The following is an 18,683-nucleotide window of genomic DNA, read 5'->3' as shown; positions in this document are numbered from 1 at the left end:
TGCCTTTCTTTTTTCCTAATGAGATAAATGGGCGCGGAGGGGCTCTTAACACATTAGATTTGAATGCACATGGAGCTATTTGCAAGTGATTCAGGAGCCAAATGGGAAAGCAGGTTGTGCTGAGAGGTAACCCGGCCCCAGGAAAAGCAGGTGGAGGGGAGGGGGTTTGCTCGCACTCAAAGACAAGGCAAGTACAGGGCCACCCACAACACAATGTGCAGTCTTCACCCAAGCCACTGCTGGCTGACTCAGCTGTGGTTGTGCTTTGTGCCTCCTAGCAGCCAAATGCCTTCTAAAGAAATAAACATCAAACTTTTAAAGAGTGCAAGTTGGTTTTATTCGGAAGTCTTACTGAGGAATATAGCCCGAGAGGGAGTCTTTCAGAGAGGTTCTGTCAGACACCTCCAAAGCTGTGTTTTAGTTCACAGTTTATATGCAGGTGATGAAGATTTAGCACATGTACAATCACATCAAAGCTTGGGTGCAATAACACATCTGGTTATAGTTACAGAAGCATAATCATTAACCCTGTCAGATGTTATCTTATGTGCAGAAAAAGGGTCATTCATCTTGTAAGAAATATAGTGACTCAGGCAAGAGGCTTTGTGAAATTTTGCTGGCAAGCAGAAATGAGCACATGTGGCTTCTTACATTTGCTACTTTATCTCATATGGTGATGTGAGGCAAATGCAGCATCTCCTGAGGTGCACCAACCAGGGACACATCACCTCCTGGGATTGCTGATGTCCTCTTTTTATAATTTTAATTTTTGTGGGTACATAGTAGATGTTTGGTGCCCCTTTTTTTTTTTCGAGATGAAATCTCGCTCTGTCACCCGGGCTGGAGTGCAGTGGCATGATCTTGACTCACTGCAACCTCAGCATCCTGGGTTCAAGCGATTCTCCTGCCTCAGCCTCCCTAGTAGCTGGGATTACAGGCATGCACCACCATGCCTAGCTAATTTTTGTATTTTTAGTAGAGATGGGATTTCACCATGTTGGCAAAGCTAGTCTCAAACTCCTGACCTCAAGTGATCCACCTGTCTTGGCCTCCCAAATTGCTGGGATTATAGGCATGGGCCACTGCACCCAGCCTCATGCCCCACTAAATAGCAGCACAAACACAACTTTTATCTGTTTCTTCCCTGGCAGAAGTTTGGATAGCTGTACCCTAGAAGGACATGGATACAGAAACCCTGAGTGTCCAGTGGTGGAACCACTACGTGAGGAACACATTTATTTAATTGACATATCTTTTGCTAAGCAAGGTCTTCACTTTCAGCCCTTGGCTGGGAGAAACCTCGCTACTACATAGAGCAATTCATTAGCAAGGCAGCCTGGATTCCCATAGTAAATGTCTTTATTTCCTTCAAGCACAGTTTAATCTGACTCCTCCAATGGCAGGAATATGACCACATTAATTGGCAAAGATCCCTACCCTGCTCCTACAAATGACTGCCTCAGAGGCTCTCTAGATCCATCTGTCTTCAATGTCTTACTGTTGAGTCCCTTTATCATTAGGCTATGGGTCGTGCCAATAGCTTCAAATGCAACATCAATAACAATAATAAATCTTGAGGTGGGGCATGGTGGCTCACACCTATAATCCCAGCACTTTGGGAGGCTGAGGCAGGAGAATTGCTTGAGGCCAGGAACCGTGGCAACATAGCAAGACCTAGACCTGATCTCTACAAATAAAAAAATGAAAAAATTCACCAGGTGTAGTGACACATACCTCTAGCTCTAACTACTCAAAAGGCTGAGGTGAGAGGATTGCTTGCCCAGGAGTTCGAGCCTGTAGTGAGCTATAATCACACCACTGCATTCCAGCCTGAACAACAGAGTGAGACCCTGTATCTAAAAAGAAAGAAATAAACAATCTTGAAATCTTGAACCATGTACTACTATACAGATGTTCAACGAGCTCATAAAACAGGACAATTTTTTTCATTTTCCAATAATGGGTTTGGCACTTTCTTCAGATAAAACAAATTGATGAGCAGGTGTTGTTTTACCGGAACTTAGAAAAAGTTATCGCTAAATAGGGAAATAGGTAGAAGGCTTTCCCTCCAAGAAGCAGGGAGGAAACCCAGAGATGCCCTTAGAACAGAAAGTCATGCAGACTCAAGGTCCTTGTATCCCTTTGGTGACTTCTTAGACTGAATTTCCACATGCGAGTCACAGACTGAGACGAAAGAATTAGTCTCCGGAGTCTCACTTCATGCCAACCTTGGGTTCCCAGCTCTGGATCCAGCTGCTAGGCAAGGTCCTAACATAAGCCTTTACTAAACTCTGCTGCAGGGATGGCCCAGTGTGCAGAGAAAAGGGTCTTCTACTCACTCATGCAGCTTCTGCCCCAGATGCTGTGGAGAAACAAAGAGGACGGAAATGCAAGCCTGAATCTCAAGGTGATTCCCAAGATAATGTGTGACTAATTCCACGTGAAAGTTGACACACTGGAGAGACACTGCAAAGATAGAGTGAATTTAGACACAGATACCTTCTGGCTGTGGGGATCAGAGAAGGTTTGGGGCCATGGGTAATGGTGAGAGGAGGGTATCCCGGGAAAAGGAAGCAGAAGCAACAAAGACCTAGAGGAGGGAAAATTAGATGGACTGTAAGTGGAACAGCACGTAGCTTGGTTCGACAGGCACATCAGATGCAGAGTGTTTAGGGGAGAGCAGACTGGGCAGCTGATGAGCTGAATGAAGAAAGAGGCTGGGGGTGGGGGCAGGCAGGATGGAAGGGCCTGGGGTCCCAGCCAGCCAGAATTGTGGTCAAATAATAATTCTTTATTTAACCATGTGAACTTGAACAGATTCTTTACCTCCTATCCAGACCTTAGTTCCTCATGTATAAAATGGGAATTGTAATAGCACTGACATCATAGGATTGCATGTGGATTAAATTATCTTAGAAAATGCCTAGCATATCATAAGCAGATAATAGTTATTTTTGTTATTTGTAATAGTTATTTTGTTATTTTCAAAATGATTACTTCTAGGAACAGAATTTCTCCTAGATGAATTCAGAACATTGTGTCACATGTAGTGGATATGTTTTGGGATTATCAAACCAGGGTGTTTTTATCTCCTATGGTCTCAAGTCCCTAGTCATCTTGGACTTCCTATCATACCTGGTCAACTCAAATCACAGGGTTTCTTCCATCATGTAAGAGAAGTTGCTCTTCCACCAGTAACACTGAACCAGGAAGCTTAATGGCCCTCCAAAGGAGGCTATGATGTAGAGGAAGTCCTTTCCATAGAGCAAGAAGAAAACAGAGCCCATCCCTTCTAGCCTCAGTGGATGGTGGAAAAGAAAGAAACAGAAAATACTTGAAGGCTGAATGCATTTGTCCTTTCTTTCCCCTTCAGGAGCTAAATCAAGGTGGTGGAGGTGGGGAAGCTATAGAAACATCTAAGTGTAGAGAAGCCTGAGATCATGAGGCAGGAAGGCAGCAATGGGATGCTTCCCTGGGCTCACTGGGGAAGGTCCCAGACCTCTAAGAGGAGCCCTGCAGGTGTTCTAGAGAAATGGTGATGCAGCGGGGAGGAGGTAGGGAGATGGAGGTCCTAATATGCCACAGCAAACGGTGAGGTGCAGGGATCCGTAAATTCCTGTATGCCCTACTTAGGGGCGGCAGATGGGCAGAGGCCCAGAGTCAGGTCAAAGTGATCATTATGTGTGGTGCCTTTGCTATCAAGGACAAGTGGCCAGGACCGCAGACTCCAAAAGACCAGATGGGGCACATTATTTCTCAGCAATCCATCCTGCAGCAGAGCCAGCAAGGATCCAGAATTCTGGAACAGTATATGATTCTGATCTTCCTCCTCCCCTCCTCCAACATGAGCTCCCTGGAAGCTCAACCATGTTAGAAGGTAGCAAGGGCAGGGACTGAAACCCAAAAGATTTCACATGTCCAGAAATGAGTGATTTCAACTGAAGGGAGTCTATGTACATTCAAAAAGACTGTGTATCATGAATAGCTTCCCCATCTGCCATAAGATGGGGGCTCCTGAAGATTCAATCAATGGTAGAAAAATCAAGAAGCTACAGTTTCCCTGTACATCCAAGTATAGCATCAGCCAACATTACACATAATTATGATGAGAGGCAGCCGGAGACTGGGGACTGGATTAGGGAGAAAAGAGGAAGAAAAGCTGTCACTCTGGAGATATATGATATAAACTGGAACTGTCACATGGGAATTCAGTCCTTCTAGATTCAGTCCTTCTAGAATGATGCTTGAAACAAAAAGAAGTTGGTATGTCTTCACTGAGGACAGTACAGAGACATGTAATTGATATAACATATGGTAGCCCTTTATATTGGCATTTTTGCTATTTGTGACTTTGTGAGAAATCGCAAAGATCCATGATGTGGTCATTCATTATTTTGGGGAGTGTAAGTTTCCATCTTGCACCCCAGCAGCTAAGCCTACCCAACCACAAAGCAGCCCCATTTCAATGAGGCTTTCTTGTTCTTTACTCAATATTGTATTTACTCAATATTGTATTTCATGGTCTCGTGAAATAATACAAAACTATATTCCTTAGTGGGGGGAATATGCCCCTAAAAGAAAGCCAATGGTTTTCTGGGAAAGGAAGCTGGTGCTGGTTTTGAAAGTAAAGAAAGAAATGAAGATGTTATTAGGTGAAGAGTTAAGGACTCTCCAAGAAAATGATAGATTTTACCCCATCTAAAGTTTGGATAACTTTAAAGAATATAAAGAATCTCTTGTTCCAGTACATGAGTGAATTTAATATAATATAATTTATAAATTATAAAAATGTAATTTAACATAAATAAGAAGTGATTCATACATTCATGCTCCAGCCTATAGAGGAAAAAAATACATCTTCTGGAAGAAATTGTGTGCCATGGTGGTGGTTTATATAACTAGGGGTTTCCAAGGGAATTCTAAGTTCCAGGATGAGTCTTTCATGAATGTCAAGGCTCTATCTTTTCTAGAGTTTTGTTAAACTTTTGATATCTTCCCTCAAGAGAGCCCCATGGGCAGAGCTGATGTGAGATGAGAAAATCCTGCCCCGCCGCCGGGATAATCAAGAGTTTTGACCAGACCTCTGAGCATACACTGAGAGAGTGAGGAGCCAGATGACAAGCACACACTATGGCACTGAAACGGATTAATAAGGAACTTAGTGATTTGGCCCGTGGCCCTCCAACACAATGTTCTGCAGGTCCAGTTGGGGATGATATGTTTCATTGGTAAGCCACAATTATGGGACCTAATGACAGCCTATATCAAGGCTGTGTATTCTTTTTGACAATTCATTTTCCTACAGACTACCCCTTCAAACCACCTAAGGTTGCATTTACAACAAGAATTTATCATTCAAATATTAACAGTAATGGCAGCATTTGTCTCAATATTCTAAGATCACAGTGGTTACCTGCTTTAACAATTTCTAAAGTTCTTTTATCCATTTGTTCACTGCTATGTGATCCAAACCCAGATGACCCCCTAGTGCCAGAGATTGCACAGACCTATAAAACAGACAGAGATAAGTACAACAGAATATCTTGGGAATGGACTCAGAAGTATGCCATGTGATGCTACCTTAAAGTCAGAATAACCTGCATTATAGCTGGAATAAACTTTAAATTACTGTTCCTTTTTTGATTTTCTTATCCGGCTGCTCCCCTATCAGACCTCATGTTTTTTAATTTTATTTTTTGTTTACCTCCTTCCATTCATTCACATGCTCATCTGAGAAGACTTAAGTTCTCCCAGCTTTGGACAATAACTGCTTTTAGAAACTGTAAAGTAGTTATAAGAGAACAGTTGCCCAAGACTCAGAATTAAAAAAAAAAAATGGAGCATGTGTATTATGTGGCCAATGTCTTCACTCTAACAATGTCCTCATTGCTCTAACATGCTGAAGAAATCATCTGAGGGGGAGGGAGATGGATGCTTAGTTGTCACATCAAAGGATACAGCATTATTCTAGCAGCATCCATTCTTGTTTAAGCCTTCCACTGTTAGAGATTTGAGGTTACACGATATACTTTGTGCTCATAACTAATGTGGCTGGAGAATTGGTATTGAATTTATAGCATCAGCAGAACAGAAAATGTGATGTATTTTATGCATGTCAATAAAGGAATGACCTGTTCTTGTTCTACGGAGAATGGAAATTGGAAGTCAAACACCCTTTGTATTCCAAAATAGGGTCTCAAACATTTTGTAATTTTCATTTAAATTGTTAGGAGGCTTGGAGCTATTAGTTAATCTATCTTCCAATACACTGTTTAATATAGCACTGAATAAATGATGCAAGTTGTCAATGGATGAGTGATCAACTAATAACTCTGCTAGTAATTGATTTATTTTTCTTCAATAAAGTTGCATAAACTAACGAGTTAGCTGCCTGGATTAATCAGTACAGGTAACAATCTTTTGTAAACGCAAAGCTGCTTTTTGTATATACTGTTGGGATTTGCTTCACTGTTTGACATCAAATGATGATGTAAAGTTCGAAAGAGTGAATATTTTGCCATGTTCAGTTAAAGTGCACAGTCTGTTACAGGTTGACACATTGCTTGACCTGATTTATGCAGAATTAGTAAGCTATTTGGATAGTGTAGCTTTAATGTGCTGCACATGATACTGGCAGCCCTAGAGTTCATAGATGGACTTTTGGGAGCCAGCAGTTTTGAAATGTGTTTATGGAGTTTAAGAAATTTATTTTCCAGGTGCAGTCCCTGTCTAACTGAAATTTCTCTTCACCTTGTACACTTGACAGCTGAAAAAAAACATAACATGGGAGTAATAATGGGTCAAAATTTGCAAAATAAAGTATTGTTTTGGTATGGGGGGAAAAAAAAGCCCCGTGGGAAGATAGAAACATACAGACCAGGTCATATTTTGATTAGGTAGATTACAGCTGGTTGTAAGAATATCGATTGAAGAAACTGTGTTGATCTTAAGATTTTATCCATTACTTGACTAAATGTAAAGAAGGGAAGCTTATCAAAGGTCTGGGCCCCCAAAGGGGACACGAGTCTACAGCAAACACTTCGATGATTTCCTCATCATTTGAGCTGTTGGCGCTACATCAGCTAGCAGGAAAGTTCACAGGAGGCTTCAAGCATGGTCTGGCAAACTCCCCCAAATGATAAGCTGAGGTCCTGCAGTTTGATTTTATTTCAGCAAATGGTCTTTGTGTTATGAAGAGGGAACTGTAGTTGAACTCTAGGAATTAGTCTTCCTCCTTCCTTTCATTATTATCCTTCCCGATGGTGAGGATCAACTCCACCATCTGCAGAGAATTGTGCAAATGTCAAGGGAAAGAAGCAGGTTGGGAAGTCGGTGTCGACCCTGTAAGGCACCGCCATCCACAGTCACATTGTCTTTACAACAACATCTTTAAGAATTAATTTATTTATTTTTTTAATTGGCAAATAAAAATTGCATATATTTATGGTGTATGGCACGATGTTTTGAAATATGTATGTACTGTGGAATGGCCAAATCAAGCCAATGAACATATGAATCCCATCACATGCTTATCATTTTTTGTGGTGAGAACACATAAAATCTACCCTTAGCAATTTCCAAAAATACAGTAAATTGTTATCAGCTCTAGACATCATGTTGTACCATAGATCTCTTTAACTTACTCTGCCTGTCTAATTGAAATTTTGTGCACTTTGACCATCATCTCCCCAACCACCACCTTTCTCTTCCCATTACCGGCACCACCTAGCTGCTAGTAACCATCATTCTATTCTCCATTTCTAAGAGTTTAACCTTTTTTTTTTTTTTGAGATGGGGTCTTCCTCTGTCACCCAGGCTGAAGTCAGATGGCACAATCACGGCTCACTGCAGCCTCAACCTTCCGAGCTCAAACGATCCTCCCACCTCGGCCTCCCAAGTAGCTGAGACCACAGGCCCATGCCCAGCCCATTTTTGTATTTTTGGTGGAGATGGGGCTTCACTATGTTGCCCAGGCTGGTCTCGAACTCCTAGCTCCAAGCAACCCTCTCACCTCGGCCTCCCAAAGTGCTGGGATTATAGGCGTGAGCCCAGCTAAGTGTTTAGATGGCACATATTCACAACAGCATTTTTGTTCATGGTTAGGCCACTGCTTTCCAGGTCTCTGAGCATTTAATGAAGAGGCAGTCCCAGTAACAGCTCCAAGTTTATTCTTATTATAGCACCATAAACACATATCATGCTTATGTTTCTGGTTCACAGATTACCCTACCTGAGCCTGACTCCTTTGCTCCAAGCAGGGTTTAGCTAAGAACCTCTCTTAATATCAGGTACACAATTCTAGTGAAGTGGCTCTGACTGAGTGAGGCTTCTATACCCCAGTGTGAAGGCTAAGTAGTGACATGCTCCACAAATATGTCCACATCCTAATCCCCGGAACCTGTCAATATGTGACCTATGGCAAAAGGGACTTTACATGTGTGATTAAGGTAAGCATCTGAAGATGAGGAGATAATTCTGCATTATCTGGGTGCACCCATTGTACTCACAAGTGTCCTAATAAGAGGAAGGAAAGAATAATAAAGTTATTAAAAAAGAGAGAGAGAGAGAGATGCAGTGACAGGCTGGGTGCAGTGGCCCACACCTGTAACCCCAACCTTTTGGGAGGCCAAAGTGGGAGAATTACTTGAGGCTGGGAGTTTGAGGCCAGCCTGCTCAACATAGTGAGACCTCATCTCTATTTTTAAACTAAATAAATAAATAAATAGAAATGTTTAAAATGTGATGAGATGTGATGGAAATGTGATGGCAAAAGCAGAAGTTGGAATGTTATGCTTTGAAAGAGCCACAAGCCAGGGAATGCACACAACTTCTAAAAGCTGAAAATCAAGGTAATCTCCAGAAAGAATTCAGCCCTGCGGACACCTTGATTTTATTTTATTTTTGAGACATTTATATTTTTATTTTACCAATAACTTTTTTTAACCTCGAACTTAATTTTGTTCCATAGGTTATTGGGGTACAAGTGGTGTTTGGTTACATGAGTAAGTTCTTTAGTGGTGATTTGTGAGATTTTGGTACACCCATCACCTGAGCAGTATACACTACACCCTGTTTGTAGTCTTTTAATCCCTTGCCCACTTCCACATTTCCCCCCCAAGTCCCCAAAGTCCATTGTATCATTCTTATGCCTTTGCATTTTCATAGCTTAGCTCCCACATATCAGTGAGGACATACAACGTTTAGTTGGTTTTCCATGCCAGAGTTACTTCACTTAGACTTCAATTAGAATAATAGTCTCCAATCTCATCCAGGTCACTGCGAATTCATCCCTTTTTATGGCTGAGTGGTATTCAACCATATATATATGTGGTATGTATATATGTATATAATCACACATACATATGTATATACCACAGTTTCTTTATCTACTTGCTGATTGATGGGCATTTGGGTTGGTTCCATATGTTCGCAATTGTGAATTGTGCTGCTATAAACATCCTCTGGGTAGATATCCAATAGTGAGGTTCCTGGATCAAATGATAGTTCTACTTTTAGCTCTTTAAGGAATCTCCACACTGTTTTCCATAGTGGCTGTACTAGTTTACATTCCCACCAGCAGTGTGGAAGTGTTTCCTGATCACTGCATTCACGCCAACATCTACTATTTTTTGATTTTGTTATTATGGCCATTCTTGCAGGAGTAACGTGGTATAGAATTGTGGTTTTGATTTGCATTTCCCTGATCATTAGTGATGTTGAGCATTTTTTCATGTTTGTTGGCCATTTGTATATCTTCTTTTGAGAACTGTCTATTCACATCCTTAGTCCACTTTTTGATGGGATTGGTTTTTTCTTGCTTATTTGCTTGAGTTCATTGTAGATTCTGGATATTAGTCCTTTGTCAGATGTATAGCTTGTAAAGATTTTCTCCCACTCTGTGGGTTGTCTGTTTACTCTGCTGACTGTTCCTTTTGCTGTGCAAAAGCTCTTTAGTTTAGAAGGGTTTTTCCAATGTTATCTTCTAGAATTTTTACAGTTTCAGGTCTTAGGTTTAAGTCCTTAATCCATCTTGAGTTGATTTTTGTATAAGGTGAGAGATAAGAATCCAGTTTCATTCTCCTACATGTGGCTTGCCAATTATCCCAACACCATTTGTTGAAAAGGGTGTCCTTTCCCCCACTTTATGTTTCTGTTTGCTTTGTTGAAGATCAGTTGGCTGTACATATTTGGGTTTATTTCTGGGTTCTGTATTCTGTTTCATTGGTCTATGTGTCTATTTTTATACCAGAACCATGCTATTTTGGTGACTACGGCCTTACAATATAGTTTGAAATCAGGTAGTGTGATGCCTCCAAATTCGTTCTTTTTGCTTAGTCTTGCTTTGGCTATGTGGGCTATTTTTTGGCTCCATATGAATTTTAGAATTGTTTTTCTAATTCTGTGAAGAATGATGGTGGTATTTTGTTGGGGATTGTGTTGAATTTATAGATTGCTTTTGGCAGCATGGTCATTTTCACAATATTGATTCTACCCATCCATGAGCCTAGGATGTGTTTCCATTTGTTTGTGTTGTCTGTGATTTCTTTCAGCAGTGCTTTGTAGTTTTCCTTGTAGAGGTCTTTCACCTCCTTGATTAAGTATATTCCTAAGTATTTCCATTTTTTTGCAGCTATTGTAAAAGGAATGAGTTCTTGATTTGATTATCCGCTTGGTCGCTGTTGATGTATAGAAGAGCTACTGATTTGTGTACATTAATCTTGTATCTGGAAACTTTACTGAATTCTTTTATCAGGTCTAGGAGATTTCTGGAGGAGCTTTTAGGGTTTTCGAGGTAAATGATCATGTCATCAGCAAAAAATGACAGTTTGACTTCCTCTTTACCGATTTGGATGCCCTTTATTTCTTTCTCTTGTCTGATTGCTCTGGCTAGGACTTCCAGTACTATGTTGAAAAGGAGTAGCAAGAGTGGGTATCCTTGTCTTGTTCCCATTCTCAAAGAGAATGCTTTCAACTTTTCCTCCATTAGTATTATGTTGGCTGTGGGTTTGTCATAGATGGCTTTTATTACATTGAGGTGTGTCCCTTGTATGCCGATTTTGCTGAGAGTTCTAATCATAAAGGGATGCTGGATTTTGTTGAATGCTTTGTCTGCATCTATTGAGATGATCATGAGATTTTTGTTTTTAATTCTATTTATGTGGTGTATCACATCTATTGACTTGCATATGTTAAACCATCCCTGCATCCCTGGTATAAAACCCACTTGGTCATTGTGGATTAACTTTTTGATATGTTGTTGGATTCAGTTAACTAGTATTTTGTTAAGGATTTTAGCATCCATGTTCATTAGTTACATCAGTCTGTAATTTTCTTTTTTGGTTATGTTCTTTTCTGGTTTTTGTATTAGGGTGATGCTGGCTTCATAGAATGAATTAGGGAGGGTTCCTTCTTTCTCTCTCTTGTGGAATAGTGTCAATAGGATTGGTATCAATTCTTCTTTGAATGTCTGGTAGAATTCTGCTGTGAATCCATCTGGTCCTGGACTTTTTTTGTTGGTAATGTTTTAATTACCATTTCAATCTCGCTGCTTGTTATTGGCCTGTTCAGGGTATCTAACTCTTCCTGATTTAAGCTAGGAGGGTTCTATTTTCCAGGAATTTATCCATCTTTTCTAGGTTTTCTTTTTTCCTTTCTTTTTTTTCTTTTTTTTTTTTTTTTTTGACAGAGTCTCGCTCTGTCACCCAGGCTGGAGTGCAGTGGCGCAAGCTCCACTCACTGCAAGCTCCACCTCCCGGGTTCACGCCATTCTTCTGCCTCAGCCTCCTGAGTAGCTAGGACTACATGCGCCTGCCACCATACCCGGCTAATTATTTGTATTTTTAGTAGAGACGGGGTTTCACCATGTTAGCCAGGATGGTCTCAATCTGCTGATATATCGATCCGCCCACCTCGGCCTCCCAACATCTTTTCTAGGTTTTCTAGTTTATGTGTACAAAGGTGTTCATAGTAGCCTTGAATGATCTTTTGTATTTCAGTGGTGTCAGTTGTAATATCTCCTGTTTCATTTCTTAGTGAGGTTATTTGGATTTTCTCTCTTCTTTTCTTGGTTAATTTTGCTAATGGTCTATCAATTTTATGTATCTTTTCAAAGAACCAGCCTTTTTGTTTCATTTGTATTTTGTATTTTTTTGTTTGTTTGTTTCAATTTCATTTAGTTCTTTAATGTTGGTTATTTCCTTTCTTCTGCTGGGTTTGGGTTTGGTTTGTTCTTGTTTCTCTAGTTCCCTGAGGTGTAAACTTAGAATGTCAGTTTGTGCTGTCAGTCTTTGATGTAGACATTTTAGGGCTATGAACTTTCCTCTTAGCACCACCTCTGCTATATCCCTGGGGTTTTGATAGGTTGTGTCACTATCGTCATTCAGTCTGAAGAATTTTTTAATTTCCATCTTGATTTTGTTTTTGACCCAGTGATCATTCAGGAGCAGATTATTTAATTTCCATATATTTGCATGGTTTTGAAGGTTCCTTCTGGAGTTGATTTTCAGTTTTATTCCACTGTGGTCTAAGAGAGTACTTGATATAATTTCAATTTTCTTAAATTTATTGAGGCTCATTTTGTGACCTATCATATGGTCCATCTTGGAGAAAATTCCATGCACTGTTGAATATAATGTGTATTCTGGGGTTGTTGGATGGAATGGATGTTCTGTATGTATCTGTTAAATCCATTTGTTCCAAGGTATAGTTTAAATCCATTTTTTCTTTGTTGACTTTCTGTCTTGATGATCTGTCTAGCATTGTCAGTGGAGTATTGAAGTGTCTCACTATTATTATGTTGCTGTCTATCTCATTTCTTAGGTCTATTAGAAATTGTTTTATAATTTTGGGATCTCCAGTTTTAGGTGCATATACATTTAGGATTGTGATATTTTCCTGTTGGACAAGGCCTTTAACCATTATATAATGTCCCTTTTTGTCTTTTTTAACTGCTGTTGCTTTAAAGTTTGTTTTGTCTGATACAAGAATAGCTACCCCTGCTTGCTTTTGGTGTCCGTTTGCATGAAATGCCTTTTTCCATCCCTTTACTTTAAGTTTATGTGAGTCCTTTTGTGTTAGGTGAGTCTCCTGAAGGTAGCAGATAGTTGGTTGGTGAATTCTTACCTATTCTGAAGTTCTGTATATTTTAAGTGGAGCATTTAGGCCATTTACATTCAATGTTAGTGTAGAGATGTGAGGTACCATTCCAATCATCATACTGTTTGTTGCCTGTGTACCTTGGTTTTTTGTTTTTGCTTTTTAAATTGTATTTTTGTTTTATAGGTCCTGTGAGATTTATTCTTTAAAGAGGTTCTGTTTTGATGTGTTTCCAGAATTTGTTTCAAAATTTAGAGCTCCTTTTAGCAGTTCTTCTAGTGGTGGCTCAGTAGTGGCAAATTCTCTCAGTATTTGTTAGTCTGGAAAAGACTGTATCTTTCCTTCATATACAATGCTTAGTTTTGCCGGGTACAAAATTCTTGGCTGATAATTGTTTTGTTTGAGGAACTTGAACACAGGGCCCTAATCCCTTCTAGCTTGTAGGGTTTCTGCTGAGAAATCTGCTGTTAATCTGATAGATTTTCACTTATAGGTTACTGGTGCTTTTGTCTCACGGCTCTTAATATTCTTTCCTTCATCTTAACTTTAGATAACCTGATGACAATGTGTTAGTCGAATAAAACCATACGGTCCAAGATTTGAAAAGGCCAAATGGCCACTTTGCAAGACATCCCTGCCACCCCTCCCTCCTACCCAAGTCTGCCATTTTGATGCAAATTGAAACTCCTTGGAAAAGAAGCACTGCAATGGAAATACACACCTTTAACCAAACCACATCCCACACTTTCTGGTGAACACATGTCTAGAAGAGCAGCCCCCATTTTTTTTTCCTTCATTAAAAAAAAAAATCACTGAACTTGAAAGCTTCAGCTCATTTGTTCTGTCATACTGCTATGGAACAGGAAGAGGAAAACCACACACTCTCCCCATCCTAGATTGCAAAAGAGGGTAGCCCTTGGCCAAGACTTTAATTGAGACTTTATGTGGCAATTGCAAAGCTTTTCAATGTCAATCTTGGCAGAGCTGAGGGGACAGTTACTAAGAGATAGTGCTACTTCCTACTCCCAGTGGACCCAGGTATACAAGGGGAAGGGGAAGGTTGAGAGAAAAGGAAGGAGCCAGTGATCTTCCACATAAAAATGTGAAGTTTAACTCCACTGAGGAGCTGTTGTCTTGACAATTATGGGACATGAAGAAAAATGTGATTCTTCTTCCTTATGGGTTTCTACTGTCTGACAATTACCATTTGTCCTTGGAGTGAGAAGGAAAGAGGAGAGAGGGAGATAGAGAGGGAAAGAGGGTGGGGCAGAGAGAGAGCAACACTCACTTGCCTTTCCACTTGATTCAACAGCCACTTACTGGAAAATGTGAAGGATGAAGAAGCTCGCCTGCAAAATATGCAAATGCGGAGAAGATCTGGAAGGGAAGAGCTCATCCTGGGCTACCCTGTGGGTCCTAGAATATCACCTCCCACTCCCCTCTGGAGCACCAGGACATTCTCATAGACAGAGCTCAGCAGCAGGGAAAGTATGGCTAGTGGGGGAAGAATGAATCCTGGGAGAGGCAAATTGCTGGGATAGGCAGTGGAGTTTCTCAAAAAGTGAGTTGAGAGTCCTCTAATGAGAATTACAAAGAAGTTGGTGCTCCCTTAAAGACAAGAAACAGATACAAACATCTGCTCCCATCCCTTCCATTCATCGTGTACTAAAAGTTGGCATAATAAGAAAAAGAAAAAAATATTATGAAAGATTAGGAAAGAAAAATCCATTGTCATTATTTGCAGAAAATATGACTGTCTACACAGAAAATCCAAAATAATCTAGTGAAAAGAAATAGAGCTAATAAGAGAGTACAGCAGGATAGTTGGCCACAAGATCAAGAAACAAAAATTAATAGGGAACTTGACAATTCTACCCCAAAATTCAAGCCAAGGCAAATTTCTGGAGAGACTTATTCTACCAAGGAACAATACTTATTACAAAGCTATGGTAATTAAAAGAGTGAGCCATTCGGGGAAGGATAGACAGACAGGCCAATGAAATGGAATATAAAGCCCCAGATGCAGATGCACATATATATGAGAATTGGCAAAATCAAATTTTCTCCAAAATGTGGAAATCAAGGCTTAAGAGCTAATTTAATCTCAGCTGTAGAGAAATAAAGTGAGATTTTTACACACTTGGCTTTTTTTTTTTTTTTTTTTTTTTTCAAAACATTTGCATCTTCCTACCTACCCAGCACATTCTATGGTGGAGATATTGAAAGAGACATGAGACAGGATAGAAAAGGAACTGTGGCCTAACCCCCTTCAGCCCCATACTGATGCCTGGAGAGAAGCAGCAATGTCCAGGGGTCAGGGGTAAGACTGTGTCCAGGCACGCCTGGGTCACCAGCAGTGAAGGGAGCAGAAGAGGATCTGGGTGCCATGATGGCCTGGCTACTGCCAGGTGGACACCTCAAGAAGGACTTAAGAGAAACTCCTCCATCAGGAGGCCAGGAGGCTGGGAGGCTAGCCTATGAGGAACTCTTCCTAAGCCCAGTCAAATACTGAGTACTACAAACAGAATCCCTCCACTGTGCATAACACACCAGCACCTCACTTCTTAAACATATTCTGCAATTGCCCTTCCTGTGCCAAAAACACTGCTTTCATGAAGACTTCCTCATCCATCTTTATCACAGTAATAATCCCTTCCTTCTCCTGCCAACACCAAAGAGTGGCCCAAAGTTGCATCATTCGTGGGCTCAGATTCTGTCCCTACACAGCTGTCATCAGCTAATTTGTGTCCATTCCTACCTGGCCCTGGTCTCTTCCCTACTCAGTCCCCAAGACCATGAGAGTAACCCTGAACCTCATGCCTTGATGTTACCTACTCCAGTTTCTCTCATGGCTCTGAGCCCATTGGCTGGTTATAGCCCATGCTCAGCTCTGGGCTCCCCATCCCGTTGGGACTGAGTCCTAATGGATGCAGAAGAATTCCCCAGAATGAAGATCCAACTGTGCCCGCAATGTGAGCATCTCCATTGCTCAGAGACTCCTGCCTCCTGTCTCACCAGAGGTCAGTCTCTAGGTTTCAGCACCAGCATAGACCAGCAACAATGACCTGTAGTTTAGACTCATGTGACCCAACTCTACTTTTGGGCTTGATCCCTGGGCCTTGCCCCTGTAGCTCCCCAGTTCACTTCTTCTTCCCCCATCCAACCTGCATCCCCACTATCTCAGAAAGCCAGTGCCACCCAAATTGAGATGCTTGGCACCTTTACTCTTTCTTCATGTGCCCATCAGGATCTTAGAAAGAAACAAATTCAACTCAGCTAGTTCAAATGAGAAGCCTTTAATAAAGGTGTTATTTTCAGCAGAATGGGTGAGGCTAACGGGACCAACAATGGTAATTGGGTCCCAGAGACAAGCGACAGACTATAGCATTACTGCCTTTAGGACTGGGGGGCAAAGGAAGGAAATGGCATCACAGGAGCCCAATGAGAGCTGAAGCCAGGTTAAGGGACTGCTCCTGGGTGTATGGCACCACTGTCAAAGCAGGTGTGGAGGGTAAATCTCTCCTTCCATCTGCCCTTCAGTCTCAGGTACCTCCTGTTGTTCAAACCCAAGCAGAATCTAGTTGTCAAGGGAGCCTCAAAAGTGCCATTCACAGGGTCAACCTCTGGGGTGCAGAGAAGGTCTGGGGATGCATTCGTGGGGGTGGATGGAAACAAAACAAGCAGCCGACCCCTTTCATGGCAGGCCCTTCATTTCTCCTACAATCATAATAGCTTTTGCCCTATTGAGCCCAGACTCCGGCTCTCCTGTCCTCCTGACAGGGAAGCTTCTCTTAAGTACTTCACAAGATGTCCACTTGGCACCATGACTCTGATGATGCAAATTGCTAAATTTCTATTCCAACCACTCAGCTGCAAGTGAGACTGTGACTCTGATATCCTCCCATTCCTCGGAGGGGAAAGTGGAGAGGGGGTATTCCTGGCACTTCTCTGATACCCGGAGTTACTGGGAACTTATGGAAAGAGAACAGAGAAGGCATGTCTCCCCCAGGAAGCTACCAGTGGAGACACAGGCAGGTGGGACACAGCAAAAGGGAGGAGGACCACAGGAATAAGAAACCCAAGACAAGACCCCTGTCCAATCTCATGGGAGAGTGAAGTGAATCACTTGGGAGACAGTCTGTTCTCTCATTCCAGGGGGTGCCCAACAAGAAGCAGAATGGTTCAGGCAACCCTGAGAGACTGTGTAAAAATGCTTATTCCAAACTCGCACCTCTCCTTCTGTCCAGACCAGGGACAGGTTTCTGACCCCCACTTGGTCACATACAACTATCCCACCCTTGATATGTGTTTCTGTACTTGCTTCTCATATTCTTAATTGCTGCTACTACTTCTCTTTTGTAGGTCTATTTATGTCAACCCATCACTTCTTGTTGTCACATACTCCCAATTTCACGTTCTTTGCCAATTTTGTGACTTAAAAATATGGTTGCCATAGCAACTCTTGCAAAAATCATGGGCCAGCTGCATCATTTATCAGTTGGCATGTCCCACTTTGGAAAGACTTCCTGATAAAAGACATCCTGGGCCTCTATTTTATGTTAACACTGAGACTCAGGAACCAGAACCAACATGTTTACCATAGCAGGCACATGTAACCCTCTCAACTGACCTCTGAGCTGTGAACCACTATTAGTCCCATTTTACAGATGAGGAAACTAAGGCTCAGAGAGGTTGAGTAACTTGCCTTAGGTCATACCACCAGTAAGGGTCAGAAGTGGGACATGTGAATACATAGAAGTAGAGCGTGCAGTAGAGATCACTTGGGGTGGGGAGAGGGAAGAAATGGGTGATGCAGGTCAAAGGGCACAAAGTTGCCATTATATAGGATGAAAAAGCCGAGGGGTGGAGCCAAGATGGCCGAATAGAAACAGCTCCGGTCTCCAGCTCCCAGCACCAGCGACACAGAAGACGGGTGATTTCTGCATTTCTGCTTGAGGTACCGGTTTCATCTCACTAGGGAGTGCCTAACAGTGGGTTCAGGACAGTCGGTGAAGCGCACTGTGCGCGAGCCGAAGCAGGGGGAGGCATTGCCTCACTCGGGAAGCGCAAGGGGTCAGGGAGTTCCCTTTCCTAGTCAAAGAAAGGGGAAACAGACGGCACCTGGAATATCAGGTCAGTCCCGTCCCAATACTGCGCTTTTCCAACGGGCCTGGAAAACGGCACACTAGCAGATTGTGTCCCGCACCTGGCTCGGAGGGTCCTATGCCCACAGAGGCTTGCTGATTGCTAGCACAGCAGTCTGAGATCAAGCTGCAAGGCGGCAACGAGGCTGGGGGAGGGGCGCCCGCCATTGCCCAGGCTTGCTTAGGTAAACAAAGCAGCCAGGAAGCTCGAACTGGGTGGAGCCCACCACAGCTCAAGGAGGCCTGCCTGCCTCTGTAGGCTCCACCTCTGGGGGCAGGGCACAGACAACCAAAAACTCAGCGAGAACCTCCACAGCCTTAAATGTCCCTGTCTGACTGACAGCTTTGAAGAGAGTAGTGGTTCTCCCAGCATGCAGCTGGAGATGTGAGAACGGACAGACTGCCTCCTAAAGTGGGTCCCTCACCCCTCAGCAGCCTAACTGG

The 18,683-nt window shown here is 42.0% G+C and overlaps 1 protein-coding gene across 1 annotated transcript; it reads left to right on the top strand.

Moving 5' to 3' along the window:
* The first annotated feature begins 5,047 nt into the window (after window positions 1-5,047).
* Window positions 5,048-6,833, top strand: LOC129474287 (ubiquitin-conjugating enzyme E2 D3-like). The gene has a single exon (XM_055265463.2). It carries the CDS (start codon window positions 5,242-5,244, stop codon window positions 5,572-5,574), a length of 333 nt encoding a protein of 110 aa, XP_055121438.1. The 5' UTR covers window positions 5,048-5,241; the 3' UTR covers window positions 5,575-6,833.
* The last annotated feature ends 11,850 nt before the right edge of the window (window positions 6,834-18,683 follow it).

The sequence above is a fragment of the Symphalangus syndactylus genome, chromosome 24 (genome assembly GCF_028878055.3).
Source record: "Symphalangus syndactylus isolate Jambi chromosome 24, NHGRI_mSymSyn1-v2.1_pri, whole genome shotgun sequence".
NCBI lineage: Eukaryota > Metazoa > Chordata > Mammalia > Primates > Hylobatidae > Symphalangus > Symphalangus syndactylus.
Note: the sequence above shows the minus strand (reverse complement) of the source record. Positions and strands in the feature narration are given on the sequence as shown.